The following is a 16971-nucleotide window of genomic DNA, read 5'->3' as shown; positions in this document are numbered from 1 at the left end:
TGCCCCCTGAGCCGGCAGCCACCCGAAGAGACCACCATACCTGCTTCTGTACGATGCAGAGTTTCTCCAGGACTTCCCTTTTACTGCTTAAAGCTTCTGCGACTTGATTCCCGAGTCTATATTCCCGACCTGCAGATGAGAAGATGAAGTGATGGACAGCAGGGAATTGAGCGAGCGGGAAGATGATCCGGGGCCTCTCCGCTCTGCCACCTGCCTGGCACTGTGCACCCGTCTGTATGGTAATTGATGGGACAGGTTACAGATGAACACGTCTCCCCTAAGAGAAGTGGACAGACCCTTTGGACTGCTGCATCAGGACAAATGAGGCGCTGCTGACATGGCATCAATGGCTGAACAGCACGTCCTCTGCTCCTGTCCTATCAGCACAACATGAGCACCACCTCTCGTCTCCCGCAGAAGAAGAAGCAGCTGACAACCCCTTTAAGGACTTTTTAGAAAGTTCTGCATCACAGTTAATCTTTAAAAGTTTAAATAAAGGAATAATTACCGGGGCGGCCTCGGTTGGTCCAGACACTTACCGGCATAAAATCTGCTCTTAATCTATAAAAAAATATAAGAGAGAAACAGTCACAAATCAGCAATCATCCATATTATGTATGAGGTTAGGAAAGCCTGGCTCTCTAGCGCCACCCTGAACCACAGGCGGCGTGTGGCACTGCAGCTCAGCCCTATTTTGACTTGAATGGAGCTGCGATACAATAGAGGATGAAGTGTGAGGCTGTTTTTGGAAAGCAGTCGTGTTTTGTAGATCCCAAAACTCAGTCACGCATGTGCAATCCACTAGGGAAGACGGCACTCTGTGCAAGGTGTTGGGAAACCAAGCAGCTTTGTCATTTACCTCTTCTCCAAAATGGAGGGACTAATCATTCCATAGCTGTACAGCTTGTTGTCTAGGTACTGGCCACTGCTGCATTTGATCAGATGTGGCCAGTGTCCTGGGCAACAAGCGCACATCTGCAATCGTTGCACTGACGTAGGTCAGATGGTTACATGCATCAGCAGCTCTGCCGTGTGCTCCTCCGATGCTGCAGAGGCTAAGCTCCTCCGCTAGCAGCAGGACAGAAGGCACCGTACGGGGCACAGCACTGGGCATGGGGGCAAAGCACGAGGCATGGGGGCACAGTACAGAGCATGGGGGCAAAGCACAGGGCAGAGGGGCACAGTACGGGGCATGAGGGCACAGTACGGGGCATGGGGGCAAAGCACGGGGCACAGTACGGGGCATGGGGGCACCGCACAGGGCACAGTAACGGGGCAGGCAGTCTGAGCTGTCAACCTTCAGAAGTGCACTGTCCCCTGACATGCATAAAGCAGAGGCCAAGGAGTGGTGGCCTCCCAAAGATCAATCAGATGAACAACCCTTTAATGATGGTCGAATCTCTGTGACTCCTACCAATCCTTAGAATGAAGGGGCCTGTAGTATTTCATCCCTTATCTGGATACCCATGCAACCAAATGCTATTGGCCAAATTTGGTTGAACATCGCACGAGGACGGACACAGTGCTAAGTCATTAATTCTCAGGATCAGTGATGTCCCCAGAGGTCGGACCCCCAGTGATGATTAAGGGTATGTGCACACTTTGCGGATTCATGTGTGGATTTACCGCAGTTTTTGTGCGGATTTCACCTGTGGTTTTACACCTGCGGATTCTAGTTATGGAACAGGTGTAAATCGCTGAGGAATCCACACAAAGAATTGACATGCTACAGAAAATAAACCGCAGCGTTTCCGCGCGGTATTTTCCACCGCATGTGCACTGTGGATTTGATTTTACATAGGTTTACATGGTACTGTACAATGCATGGAAAACTTTTGCAAATCCGCAGTGGCCAAATCCAAATGGTGTGCACATAGCCCAAAGGGTTTCGCCAATCAATAGAAGAAATAATTTATTGAAGGGACTTAAATATTGATGGAGGGACGACCTCAGGGACCCCCCTGGATCCCACGTGATGAAATGTCTCGTCACAATTGTGGGTCATCACTTTATCCCTCTGTGAGACTCGGACATCTCCTGCAGGGCCATTGATAATGAATGGAGCGACTGGACCCCCGCACACTCTGCATGTCGTCACATGGAGGAGGACAACTTTGAGGGGACAAACCCTTTAGGTGATGCCCAATCCCCATGATGGTAATACCCCTTTAAGGAGGCTTTTTTTTTTTTAGAACCGTTAGATCCCCAGATGATGAAGCAAGTGGCGTATATCTGGGATCCTGAAGCTGCCGGATTATACAGTAATTCCCGGGATGTTTCACCCTCTGGTCCGATTATCCCCAGGAGGAATGTATAATCCGGGCCTCGACTTACACATCGCAGCGTTCTGCACGTAAACACCAAGACGGAAACAAATCCGAAGATCGCGGTGAAGATCACCACATCCCAGGGACAGCCGAAGAAATCTACGCCGGGTTGGAGGTCGTCCGGTAACAGGGACGCAACCTGCGAGGAAAAAGAACAGACTGTAACAAAACCTCAGCTGTGAGAAGTGTAAGGACAGGTGGCCTGTGGTCGGGAGTGGGTGTTACAGTGTCAGTGTGTGCAAAACTCCACGAGCTAAACACATTCTGCAGAGCTGATCTCTCCTTTGTTACAGTGTATCGGCGCAGGGAAAAAGTGTCAGTCTTATTTCTAGAGCCCAGAGGCGGATTATCTGGATTGGATACAATTGTACCAAACCCTCAGCTGTCTGCACATTAAGAGTCATCAGCTGACAGCAGAGATCCTGAAATGATGCAGATCAGAAAGAAGACGGATCTGCAGCTCTGTGACAAGCAGTCATTACACAAGACCATGTGGGGGAGGGGAAGTAACAATGGGGAAGGGAGGTTACAGTGTGGGGGGGGAAGAGACGTTAGAGTGGGGGGAAGTGGGGTAAGGGAAGTTACAATTGGGGGAAGGAACTTTACAGTGGGTGTTGGGTGGAAAGGAAATTACAATGGGGAAGGGATGCTACAGTAGGGGGAGGGATGTTACAATGGGGGATGGTGGGGAAAGGGACTTACAGTGGGGGGAGAAGTGGGTGAAGGGACATTACAGTGGGGGGGATGTTACAGTAAGGGGTGATGGAAGGGACGTGTGTGTGTGCGTGCGTGCGTGCGTGCGCGCGCGTGTGTGTGGTCATCAACCAGATCGCTGTCGCTGCCATGAGAAATCTGGCAAACCCCGACCACGCTGGTATCAATACAGCACTATCATGTGACCCGCGGCGTGCCCGATTATCGGATAGTCTGCATTATTTGTCTGTAGGTTATTAATTGCTGTGACAAAAACTTCTGCAACTTTCTAACAAACTTTGTTATAAATAAAAACCATAAATTAAAAAAAAAAAAAAAAAACAACATCACACAGATTTTACTTTCTGCTTTAAAGACAGATGCAAATACCCAACATGTATGACCTCTGCTTGCTGTCAACGAATGAACACAAGACTCCTAATACAACAGCTGGGGGTTCGTTACTATTGTATCCAGGTTGATACAAGTCTGAGTGGACTGATACATAGTAACTAAGTCAGGACAAGTGATTTGCGCAGGCGCCGTATAGAAGGGAGCCTGTACTGTCACTGCCGTACTATTGGAGTGCACGGCCGCCTGTCAGCCTCGGTCAGGTGTGAATGTGGTCCGGGACTCACCCGCTGCACCGCCTCCGCCATCCCCGCTCATATAACGCGCAGCACCCGCATCCGCAGCCCTCAGTCACCGGCTGGACGGTACCATCTACACAGGGAGTGGGACGGAGTGCGCTCCACTGATTACACCACCAGCCGCCTAACCAGGAGCTGTACCTACATCCGTATACTCCTACCAGCCCGGCACTGATGTATCCACATAGTCTCCTGAGAGAATCTGCAGAATTTACGCGAAAATCTCCCCCTCATCTTCATTTTGGTTTAGCCCAACCTAGCGTCACAGGAATAGGAAGGAGCATAGCTGGACGTGTCCCTGGAGGGGGCGGGGCAGGTGAGGCCGCGGCGGCCATTTTGACTGGCAGCTTCAAAAAATTAAAGGGCCAGTCCATGTAAAAAGTGCCAGGAATGTCATCAGGGACAAAGGATAAAGATACAATAAGGTAAAAAATCAATATATGACTGTAAATTATCACTTTGTGAATGGAAAACAAATGTAATCCAGGATCATTGAATAAAAGCAGAATTAAGGAAATGAACAATAAATGACTGTAAATGATCATTTTTACATCGCATGTTTGACACTCTGGTTATTGGTCTAGTGGTACTGAAACCTCCCCCATCCCCCCCAGTCATCGCCATCATGGTCCTCCCGCGCCGTGACCTCATAAATCGTCAGGTCGTCAATTACAAGATATTCGATGACTCAGTATTTCGATGTACAGTGCGAGCAAGCAGGGACTAAAAAAATATTGAAGAAAAGTCTAGAAGTTTTTTTACCCAAATTAATACATAAAAAAATATAAAATCTGGTATCACCGCCAAAATATAAAATTAATTAACCCATACAGTAAGATTAAGAAAAAAAAAAAATCTGGAAGTGCAGTTTCTCAGTTTGAGCCCCCTTCCCCCCCCCCCCCCCCCCCAAAAAAAAAATGCAATAAAAACCTTGCGTATCAGTAAAACCATCAACTTGCCGTGCCAAGCACAAGATCGCATATGGCAACGGGGGCAGAAGAAAAGATTAAAAAAAAGCTCTAGTTCTGGGAAGAAGAGGAAAAAACGATAATACAAAAAAAAAAGGAAAATGGCCACTGAAGCAAGGGGTTAAGAAACGTAGAATCTGGTCTGCTCAGTATTGAGCACTGCTGCCTGCCGTACTGGTTACCAGTAAGCCCCAGTCCTCTTGCCAGTCGCATTCCATTTAATGCGTAATATTACTGCATGTCTGCAGAATTTGCCATTTCTATATTAATATATTGATAAACTGCTCAAGTCGTCAGTCCCCTATGGAGTAAGCGATCAGCGTCAGTCTGCAGCAGGAAAGCCTTCTGGAATATGGCTCTTTAGGGAATTGCTATCTATGCAATTTCCCTCCCAAAAAAACAGAATTAGGGCTCATACCCATATGTGAGGAAAAAACGGTCTAATTGAGTACAATGCAATTTTTAAACACAACATCCGTGTGACGTGTATGACATCCGTGTGCAATGCGATTTTAACATGAGCTTTTACATACAGCAGTTCTCTGTCATTTACACATCGTTTCAAAGCGAAATATTCGTCAAAACACACAAACATATATATATATATATATATATATATATACAGTTAGGTCCATATATATTTGGACAGAGACAACATTTTTCTAATTTTGGTTATAGACATTACCACAATGAATTTTAAACAAAACATTTCAGATGCAGTTGAAGTTCAGACTATCACCTTTCATTTGAGGGTATCCACATTAAAATTGGATGAAGGGTTTAGGAGTTTCAGCTCCTTAACATGTGCCACCCTGTTTTTAAAGGGACCAAAAGTAATTGGTCAGATTAAATAATTTTAAATAAAATGTTCATTTTTAGTACTTCGTTGAAAACCCTTTGTTGGCAATGACTGCCTGAAGTCTTGAACTCATGGACATCGCCAGACGCTGTGTTTCCTCCTTTTTGATGCTCTGCCCGGCCTTCACTGCGGTGGTTTTCAGTTGCTGTTTGTTTGTGGGTCTTTCTGTCTGAAGTTTAGTCTTTAACAAGTGAAATGCATGCTCAATTGGGTTTAGATCAGGTGACTGACTTGGCCAATCAAGAATATTCCACTTCTTTGCTTTAATAAACTCCTGGGTTGCTTTGGCTTTATGTTTTGGGTCATTGTCCATCTGTAGTATGAAATGACGACCAATCAGTTTGCTGCATTTGGCTGGATCTGAGCACTCAGTATGTCTCTGAATACCTCAGAATTCATTCGGCTGCTTCTGTCCTGTGTCACATCATCAATAAACACTAGTGACCCAGTGCCACTGGCAGCCATGCATGCCCAAGCCATCACACTGCCTCCGCCGTGTTTTACAGATGATGGGGTATGCTATGGATCATGAGCTGTACCACGCCTTCACCATACTTTTCTCTTTCCATCATTCTGGTAGAGGTTGATCTTGGTTTCATCTGTACAAAGAATGTTCTTCCAGAACTGTGCTGGCTTTTTTAGATGTTTTTTAGCAAAGTCCAGTCTAGCCTTCTTATTCTTGATTTTTATGAGTGGCTTGCACCGTGCAGTGAACCCTCTGTATTTACTTTCATGCAGTCTTCTCTTTATGGTAGATATGGATATTGATACGCCGACCTCCTGGAGAGTGTTGTTCACTTGGTTGGATGTTGTGAAGGGGTTTCTCTTCACCATGGAGATTATTCTGCAATCATCCACCACTGTTGTCTTCCGTGGGCACCCAGGTCTTTTTGCATTGATGAGTTCACCAGTGCTTTTTTTCTTTCTCAGGATGTACCAAACTGTAGATTTTGCCACTCCTAATATTGTAGCAATTTCTCGGATGGGTTTTTTCTGTTTTCGCAGCTTAAGGATGGCTTGTTTCACCTGCATGGAGAACTCCTTTGACCGCATGTTTACTTCACAGCAAAACCTTCCAAATGCAAGCACCACACCTCAATTCAACTCCAGGCCTTTTATCTGCTTAATTGCGAATGACATAACAAAGGGATCGCCCACACCTCTCCATGAAATAGCCTTGGAGTCAATTGTCCAATTACTTTTGGTCCCTTTAAAAACAGGGTGGCACATGTTAAGGAGCTGAAACTCCTAAACCCTTCATCCAATTTTCATGTGGATACCCTCAAATGAAGGATGAAAGTCTGAACTTCAACTGAATCTGAATTCTTTTGTTTAAAATTCATTGTGGTAATGTCTATAACCAAAATTAGAAAAATGTTGTCTCTGTCCAAATATATATGGACTTAACTGTATGTATATAGTAGCCACATAGTATATAGCACAGGCCACGTAGTATATAGGAGCCATGTAGTATATAGCAGACAAATACTACGTGGCCTGTGCTATATACTATGTGGCTGCAATATACATACATATTGTAGAATACTCGATGCGTTAATACAGGGCACGCAATATATAACAGTGGCCACTCAGTATATGACACAGCCACGTACTATATAACAGCCCACGCAGTATATAGCAGCCACGCAGTATATAACACTGGCCACGTAATATATAGCACAGCTGAGTTGTTTTGTTTAAAATTCATTGTGGTAATGTCTATAACCAAAATTAGAAAAATGTTGTCTCTGTCCAAATATATATGGACCTAACTGTATTTATATATATATATATATATATATATATATATATATATATATATTAGATAGATGATAGATTAAAAGCCAGCAAATGACCTGCCGCGTACAGTATCACAGAGTGGTTAGAATAGAATAGATATATACACATAGAATACATATATATATAGGCTATTAATATCAGCCCGCAGCTGTCTGCATAGCATTTGCTGGTTATTAATCATAGGGGGGCCACACGTCTTTTTTGGGGGGTCCCCTATTTTAATAGCCAGTAAAGGCTAAATATACAGCTATCTACTGTATAATTGTCTAAGGGTCACTTCCGTCTGTCTGTCTGTCACGGATATTCATTGGTCGCGGCCTCTGTCTGTCATGGAAATCCAAGTCGCTGATTGGTCGCAGCAAAACAGCCACAACCAATCAGCGACGGGCACAGTCCGGAAGAAAATGGCCGCTCCTTTCTCCCCACAGTCAGTGCCTGTCGCCTGCATACTCCCCTCCAGCCATCGCTCACACAGGGTTAATGCCGGCGGTAACGGACCGCGTTATGCTGCGGGTAACGCACTCTGTAACCGCCACTATTAACCCTGTGTGTCCCCAACTTTTTACTATTGACGCTGCCTATGCGGCATCAATAGTAAAAAATGTAATGATTCCAGTGGCAAAGATGTATGGGAGAAGGACCTGCCATGACGTCACGGTCATGTGACCGCGACGTCCTCACAGGCCCTGCGCGCCTGCGCTAGAAAGACCTGCCATGATGTCACTGGGCAATATACTACGTAACTGGGGCAATATACTACGTGACTGGCCAATATACTACGTGGCTCTGTGCTGTATACTACGTCACTGGGCAATATACTACGTGGCTCTGTGCTGTATACTACGTCACTGGGCAATATACTACGTCACTGGGCAATATACTACGTGGCTGGGCAATATACTACGTGGCTGTGCAATATACTACGTCAATAGACAATATACTATGTAACTGGGCAATATAATACGTGGCTGCACAATATACTACGTGGCTGGGCAATATACTACGTGGCTGGGCAATATACTACGTCGCTGGGCAATATACTACGTGGCTGCACAATATACTACGTGGCTGGGCAATATACTACGTGGCTGGACAATATACTACGTCACTGGGCAATATACTACGTGACTGGGCAATATACTACGTGGCTGCGCAATATACTACGTGGGCTGTGCAATATACTACGTGGCTGCGCAATATACTACGTGGTTGGGCAATATACTACGTGATTGTGCAATATACTACGTGGCTGGACAATATACTACGTGACTGTGCAATATACTACGTGGCTGGGCAATATACTACGTGGTTGGGCAATATACTACGTTGCTGGGCAATATACTATGTCACTGGGCAATGTACTACGTGGCTGGGCAATATACTATGTGGTTGGGCAATATACTACGTGACTGTGCAATATACTACGTGGGCTGTGCAATATACTACGTGGACATGCATATTCTAGAAGAGGGGTCCCCAACTCCAGTCCTCAAGGCCCACCAACATGTCATGTTTTCAGGATTTCCTTAGTCTTGCCCAGGTAATAATTGCATCACCTGTGCAATGCAAAGGAAATCCTGAAAACATGACCTGTTGGTGGGCCTTGAGGACTGGAGTTGGGGACCCCTCTTCTAGAATACCCGATGCGTTAGAATCGGGCCACCTTCTAGTCTACTATATAATTGTCTAAGGGTCACTTCCGTCTGTCTGTCTGTCACGGATATTCATTGGTCGCGGCCTCTGTCTGTCATGGAAATCCAAGTCGCTGATTGGTCGCGGCAAAACAGCCACGACCAATCAGCGACGGGCACAGTCCGGAAGAAAATGGCCGCTCCTTACTCCCCGCAGTTAGTGCCCGATGCCCGCAAACTCCCCTCCAGCCACCGCTCACACAGGTTTAATGCCGGCGGTAACGGACCGCATTATGTCGGGGGTAACGCACTCTGTAACCGCCGCTATTAACCCTGTGTATCCCCAACTTTTTACTATTGATGCTGCCTATGCGGCATCAATAGTAAAAAATGTAATGTTAAAAATAATAAAAAAACAAAAAACTTGCTATTCTCACCCTCCGTAGTCCGCCGAGCCATACGCGCCTGCTGCCATCTTCCGTTCCCAGCGATGCATTGCGAAATTACCCAGAAGACTTAGCGGTCTCGTGAGACCGCTAAGTCATCTTGGTAATTTTGCAATGCATCCTGGGAACGGAAGATGGCGGCAGCCGTGTGCGTATCGCCGAAGCTTCGGTGGATCCTGTGAGTATATAACTATTTTTTATTTTAATTATTTTTTTTTAACAGGGATATGGTGCCCACACTGCTGTATACTACGTGGGCTGTGTTAGATACCGCATGGCTGCTATATACTACATAGGCAGTGTTATATACTATGTGGGCTGTGTGATATACTCCGTGGGCTGTGTTATATACTGCGTGGGCTGTGCTATATATTACGTGGCCACTGTTATATACTACGTGGCTGCTATATACTGCGTGGGCAGTGTTATATACTACGTGGCTGCTATATACTGCATGGGCTGTGCTATATATTATGTGGCCAGTGTTATATACTGCATGGCCTGTGTTATATACTACGTCGCCTGTGTTATATACTTCGTCGCCTGTGTTATATACTGTGTGGCTGCTATATACTGCGTGGGCTGTGTTATATAGTACGTGGCTGTGTTATATATTGCGTGGCCACTGTTATATATTGCGTGGCCTGTATTAACGCTTTGGGTATTCTACAATATGTATGTATATAGCAGCCACATAGTATATAGCACAGGCCACATAGTATTTGTCTGCTATATACTACATGGCTCCTATATACTACGTGGCCTGTGCTATATACTATGTGGCTGCTATATACATACGTAAATACATATTCTAGAATACCTGATGCGTTAGAATCCGGCCACCATCTAGTGAGATGATATTAATAACCTGGGAAGCTCCATGGGTATTACCCCCTTCCCAGGCTATAAACATCTGCCGCCAGTCACTGGCTTTCCCTCTGCTGGTTGTGAAAATTGCGCGGGAGCCCTTTTTTTCCCCAAAATAATATTTTATTACTTAAATACATGTCCAGTTATTTGCACACACATACTAATTATAGTGCTTTGTAGAAAGCACTATATTGTTATTCCACCGTCGTCAACTTATTATAGTGCTTTGTAAAAAGCACTATATTGTTATTCCACCGTCGTCAACTTATTATAGTGCTTTGTAAAAAGCACTATATTGTTATTCCCCCGTAGACAACTTCTTATTATAGTGCTTTTGTAAAAAGCACTATATTGTTATTCCCCCGTAGACAACTTATTATTATTATAGTGCTTTGGGACAAAGCACTATATTGTTATTCCACCGTAGTCAACTTATTCTTCTTCTTATTATTATTCAGTCCGCAATTAATGCGGCCCGAACCGCTGCACGCACAGACTCCAGTGAGGTGTCATTTCGAAGCCAGCGTTCCTGGCAGGTGTGCTAAGTATTTTTCGTGTCGATCGGATTTGTAGTTTTGACGCAATTGGCGTTTGAAAATTTCGTCTCAATGCATTTCAATGGGAAATTGTTCCAACAATAAGGGATAATGGCTGATTTCTGAGGCAATTTCAAAATAACTGCCAACTGCCACCTGGCTGATTAGCTCATTGCTATGTGCAGTCAGACCCAGTTACTATGCCAACGCCTACGAACTCTACATGACCCCACCAGGACACAGTTTTGCCAGATAATATCAGCTCTTAAAGTGACCCGCGCACCAAATTGGCACCTGAGGTGCGCAGCCCACCAAATCGGACCCGAGTGGCCCCGCCCACCAAATCGGACCCCGAGTGGCCCCGCCCGCCAAATCGGACCCAGAGTGACCCCGCCCACCAAATGTGACCCAGAGTGACCCCGCCCACCAAATGTGACCCAGAGTGACCCCGCCCACCAAATGTGACCCAGAGTGACCCCGCCCACCAAATGTGACCCAGAGTGACCCCGCCCACCAAATGTGACCCAGAGTGACCCCGCCCACCAAATGTGACCCAGAGTGACCCCGCCCACCAAATGTGACCCAGAGTGACCCCGCCCACCAAATGTGACCCCGCCCACCAAATGTGACCCAGAGTGACCCCGCCCACCAAATGTGACCCAGAGTGACCCCGCCCACCAAATGTGACCCAGAGTGACCCCGCCCACCAAATGTGACCCAGAGTGACCCCGCCCACCAAATGTGACCCAGAGTGACCCCGCCCACCAAATCGGACCTAGAGTGGCCCCGCCCACCAAATGTGACCCAGAGTGACCCCGCCCACCAAATGTGACCCAGAGTGACCCCGCCCACCAAATGTGACCCAGAGTGACCCCGCCCACCAAATGTGACCCAGAGTGACCCCGCCCACCAAATGTGACCCAGAGTGACCCCGCCCACCAAATGTGACCCAGAGTGACCCCGCCCACCAAATGTGACCCCGCCCACCAAATGTGACCCCGCCCACCAAATGTGACCCAGAGTGACCCCGCCCACCAAATGTGACCCAGAGTGACCCCGCCCACCAAATGTGACCCAGAGTGACCCCGCCCACCAAATGTGACCCAGAGTGACCCCGCCCACCAAATGTGACCCAGAGTGACCCCGCCCACCAAATGTGACCCAGAGTGACCCCGCCCACCAAATGTGACCCAGAGTGACCCCGCCCACCAAATGTGACCCAGAGTGACCCCGCCCACAAAATGTGACCCAGAGTGACCCCGCCCACAAAATGTGACCCAGAGTGACCCCGCCCACCAAATGTGACCCAGAGTGACCCCGCCCACCAAATGTGACCCAGAGTGACCCCGCCCACCAAATGTGACCCAGAGTGACCCCGCCCACCAAATGTGACCCAGAGTGACCCCGCCCACCAAATGTGACCCAGAGTGACCCCGCTCACCAAATGTGACCCAGAGTGACCCCGCCCACCAAATGTGACCCAGAGTGACCCCGCCCACCAAATGTGACCCAGAGTGACCCCGCCCACCAAATGTGACCCAGAGTGACCCCGCCCACCAAAGGTGACCCAGAGTGACCCCGCCCACCAAATGTGACCCAAAATGACCCCGCCCACCAAATGTGACCCAGAGTGACCCCGCCCACCAAATGTGACCCAGAGTGACCCCGCCCACCAAATGTGACCCCGCCCACCAAATGTGACCCCGCCCACCAAATGTGACCCTGAGTGGACCCGCCCACTAAATCGGACCGCGAGTGGCCCCGCCCACCAAATCAGACCCAGAGGTGCCCCGCCCACCAAATCGGACCCAGAGTGACCCCGCCCACCAAATCGGACCCAGAGTGACCCCGCCCACCAAATCGGACCCAGAGTGACCCCGCCCATTAAATGTGACCCAGAGTGACCCCGCCCACCAAATGTGACTCAGAGTGACCCCGCCCACCAAATGTGATTCAGAGTGACCCCGCCCACCAAATGTGACCCAGAGTGACCCCGCCCACCAAATGTGACCCAGAGTGACCCCGCCCACCAAATGTGACCCAGAATGACCCCGCCCACCAAATGTGACCCAGAGTGACCCCGCCCACCAAATGTGACCCAGAGTGACCCCGCCCACCAAATGTGACCCAGAGTGACCCCGCCCACCAAATCGGACCCAGAGTGACTCCGCCCACCAAATGTGACTCAGAGTGACCCCGCCCACCAAATGTGACCCAGAGTGACCCCGCCCACCAAATGTGACCCAGAGTGACCCCGCCCACCAAATGTGACCCAGAGTGACCCCGCTCACCAAATGTGACCCAGAGTGACCCCGCCCACCAAATGTGACCCAGAGTGACCCCGCCCACCAAATGTGACCCAGAGTGACCCCGCCCACCAAATGTGACCCAGAGTGACCCCGCTCACCAAATGTGACCCAGAGTGACCCCGCCCACCAAATGTGACCCAGAGTGACCCCGCCCACCAAATGTAACCCAGAGTGACCCCGCCCACCAAATGTGACCCAGAGTGACCCCGCCCACCAAAGGTGACCCAGAGTGACCCCGCCCACCAAATGTGACCCAAAATGACCCCGCCCACCAAATGTGACCCAGAGTGACCCCGCCCACCAAATGTGACCCAGAGTGACCCCGCCCACCAAATGTGACCCCGCCCACCAAATGTGACCCCGCCCACCAAATGTGACCCTGAGTGGACCCGCCCACTAAATCGGACCGCGAGTGGCCCCGCCCACCAAATCAGACCCAGAGGTGCCCCGCCCACCAAATCGGACCCAGAGTGACCCCGCCCACCAAATCGGACCCAGAGTGACCCCGCCCACCAAATCGGACCCAGAGTGACCCCGCCCATTAAATGTGACCCAGAGTGACCCCGCCCACCAAATGTGACTCAGAGTGACCCCGCCCACCAAATGTGACCCAGAGTGACCCCGCCCACCAAATGTGACCCAGAGTGACCCCGCCCACCAGATGTGACCCAGAGTGACCCCGCCCACCAAATGTGACCCAGAATGACCCCGCCCACCAAATGTGACCCAGAGTGACCCCGCCCACCAAATGTGACCCAGAGTGACCCCGCCCACCAAATGTGACCCAGAGTGACCCCGCCCACCAAATCGGACCCAGAGTGACTCCGCCCACCAAATGTGACTCAGAGTGACCCCGCCCACCAAATGTGACCCAGAGTGACCCCGCCCACCAAATGTGACCCAGAGTGACCCCGCTCACCAAATGTGACCCAGAGTGACCCCGCCCACCAAATGTGACCCAGAGTGACCCCGCCCACCAAATGTGACCCAGAGTGACCCCGCCCACCAAATGTGACCCAGAGTGACCCCGCCCACCAAAGTTGACCCAGAGTGACCCCGCCCACCAAATGTGACCCAAAATGACCCCGCCCACCAAATGTGACCCCGCCCACCAAATGTGACCCCGCCCACCAAATGTGACCCCCGAGTGGCCCCGCCCACTAAATCGGACCGCGAGTGGCCCCGCCCACCAAATCGGACCCAGAGGTGCCCCGCCCACCAAATCGGACCCAGAGTGACCCCGCCCACCAAATCGGACCCAGAGTGACCCCGCCCACCAAATCGGACCCAGAGTGACCCCGCCCACCAAATGTGACCCAGAGTGACCCCGCCCACCAAATGTGACTCAGAGTGACCCCGCCCACCAAATGTGACCCAGAGTGACCCCGCCCACCAAATGTGACCCAGAGTGACCCCGCCCACCAAAAGTGACCCAGAGTGACCCCGCCCACCAAATGTGACCCAGTGACCCCGCCCACCAAATGTGACCCAGAGTGACCCCGCCCACCAAATGTGACCCAGAGTGACCCCGCCCACCAAATGTGACCCAGAGTGACCCCGCCCACCAAATGTGACCCAGAGTGACCCCGCCCACCAAATGTGACCCAGAGTGACCCCGCCCACCAAATGTGACCCAGAGTGACCCCGCCCACCAAATGTGACCCAGAGTGACCCCGCCCACCAAATCGGACCCAGAGTGACCCCGCCCACCAAATGTGACCCAGAGTGACCCCGCCCACCAAATCGGACCCAGAGTGACCCCGCCCACCAAATGTGACCCAGAGTGACCCCGCCCACCAAATGTGACCCAGAGTGACCCCGCCCACCAAATGTGACCCAGAGTGACCCCGCTCACCAAATGTGACCCAGAGTGACCCCGCTCACCAAATGTGACCCAGAGTGACCCCGCCCACCAAATGTGACCCAGAGTGACCCCGCCCACCAAATGTGACCCAGAGTGACCCCGCCCACCAAAGGTGACCCAGAGTGACCCCGCCCACCAAATGTGACCCAAAATGACCCCGCCCACCAAATGTGACCCCGCCCACCAAATGTGACCCCGAGTGGCCCCGCCCACTAAATCGGACCGCGAGTGGCCCCGCCCACCAAATCGGACCCAGAGGTGCCCCGCCCACCAAATCGGACCCAGAGTGACCCCGCCCACCAAATCGGACCCAGAGTGACCCCGCCCACCAAATGTGACCCAGAGTGACCCCGCCCACCAAATGTGACCCAGAGTGACCCCGCCCACCAAATGTGACCCAGAGTGACCCCGCCCACCAAATGTGACCCAGAGTGACCCCGCCCACCAAAAGTGACCCAGAGTGACCCCGCCCACCAAATGTGACCCAGAGTGACCCCGCCCACCAAATGTGACCCAGAGTGACCCCGCCCACCAAATGTGACCCAGAGTGACCCCGCCCACCAAATGTGACCCAGAGTGACCCCGCCCACCAAATGTGACCCAGGGTGACCCCGCCCACCAAATGTGACCCAGAGTGACCCCGCCCACCAAATGTGACCCAGAGTGACCCCGCCCACCAAATGTGACCCAGAGTGACTCCGCCCACCAAATGTGACCCAGAGTGACCCCGCCCACCAAATCGGACCCAGAGTGACTCCGCCCACCAAATGTGACTCAGAGTGACCCCGCCCACCAAATGTGACCCAGAGTGACCCCGCCCACCAAATGTGACCCAGAGTGACCCCGCCCACCAAATGTGACCCAGTGACCCCGCCCACAAAATGTGACCCAGAGTGACCCCGCCCACCAAATGTGACCCAGAGGTGCCCTGCCCACCAAATCTTACCCAGAGGTGCCCCGCCCACCAAATCTGACCCAGAGGTGCCGCGCCCACCAAATCTGACCGAGGTGCCCCGCCCACCAAATCTGACCCAGAGGTGCTCTGCCCACCAAATCTGACCCAGAGTGGCCCCGCCCACCAAATCTGACCCAGAGTGGCCCCGCTCACCAAATCGAACCCAGAGTGGTCCCGTCTACCAAATCGGACACAGAGTGGCCCCGCCCACCAAATCATCCCCTGAGGGGCCCCGCCCACCAAACCAGCGCCTGAAGGGCACCCAAGTGTGAAAGTCTTGCAGGGGCAGCCCGGGCACCATTACAAAGCACGATCTGTAGTTCCTTCAGGAAATACCCATCTAGTATTATTATTGTAATCCGAACGTGGTAAACTTATTATTATTAGGCTTTTTTCTGCAATTAATGCGGCCCGAACCGCTGCACGCACAGACTCCAGTGAGGTGTCATTTTGAAGCCAGCGCCCATGAGAGGTGTGCTAAGTATTTTTCATGTCGATCCGATTTGTAGTTTTTTTTTAAAAATCGCATTTTTTAAAAAAAATTTCCCATAGGAAATAATGACGAACTTTCCATTATCCCCCACTTGACCTTCCAAAGATGGCAGCTATGCAAATGTACAGTGTCCATTTTAGGACATGATCATTTATCAAAGTCAAACATCAGAATAAAGTGACGATGACACCCTCTCGTCCCGTGTATGAAAAGTAAGTGCACCCCCGGTCCCGTGTGTGAAAAGTAAGTGCACCCCGGCCCCCACATCGGACCATGAGTGATCCCGCCTCACAAATCGGATCCCGAGTGACCCCAACCCCAAATCGGACCCTGAGTGACCCCGCCCCCCAAATCGGACCTTGAGTGACTCCATCCCCCAAATCGGACCCCGAGTGACCCCGCCCCCCAAATAGGCCCCCGAGTGACCCCGCCCACCAAATCTGACCCAGAGTGACCCCGCCCACCAAATCGGACCCCGAATAACCCAGCCCACCAAATCTGACCCAGAGTGACCCCGCCCACCAAATCTGACCCAGAGTGACCCCGCCCACCAAATCTGACCCAGAGTGA

At 50.6% G+C, this 16971-nt stretch overlaps 1 protein-coding gene across 2 annotated transcripts in view; it reads right to left on the bottom strand.

The window, feature by feature from the left end:
* The window catches only part of MIA2 (MIA SH3 domain ER export factor 2), a 328595-nt gene that overhangs the window by 32318 nt on the left and 279306 nt on the right, over positions 1–16971 (bottom strand). For both annotated transcript variants that reach the window (XM_069737598.1, XM_069737605.1), the window contains 3 exons: positions 2335–2466; positions 540–561; positions 41–129 (listed from right to left, as the gene is read on the bottom strand). In XM_069737598.1, coding sequence (XP_069593699.1) covers positions 41–129; positions 540–561; positions 2335–2466 — 243 coding nt within the window. The remainder of the gene's footprint in view (positions 1–40; positions 130–539; positions 562–2334; positions 2467–16971) is intronic.

This window comes from Ranitomeya imitator, chromosome 1, assembly GCF_032444005.1.
Source record: "Ranitomeya imitator isolate aRanImi1 chromosome 1, aRanImi1.pri, whole genome shotgun sequence".
NCBI classification, from domain to species: domain Eukaryota; kingdom Metazoa; phylum Chordata; class Amphibia; order Anura; family Dendrobatidae; genus Ranitomeya; species Ranitomeya imitator.
The sequence above is the reverse complement of the archived record's forward strand: the minus strand, read 5'-3'. Positions and strand labels throughout refer to the sequence as shown.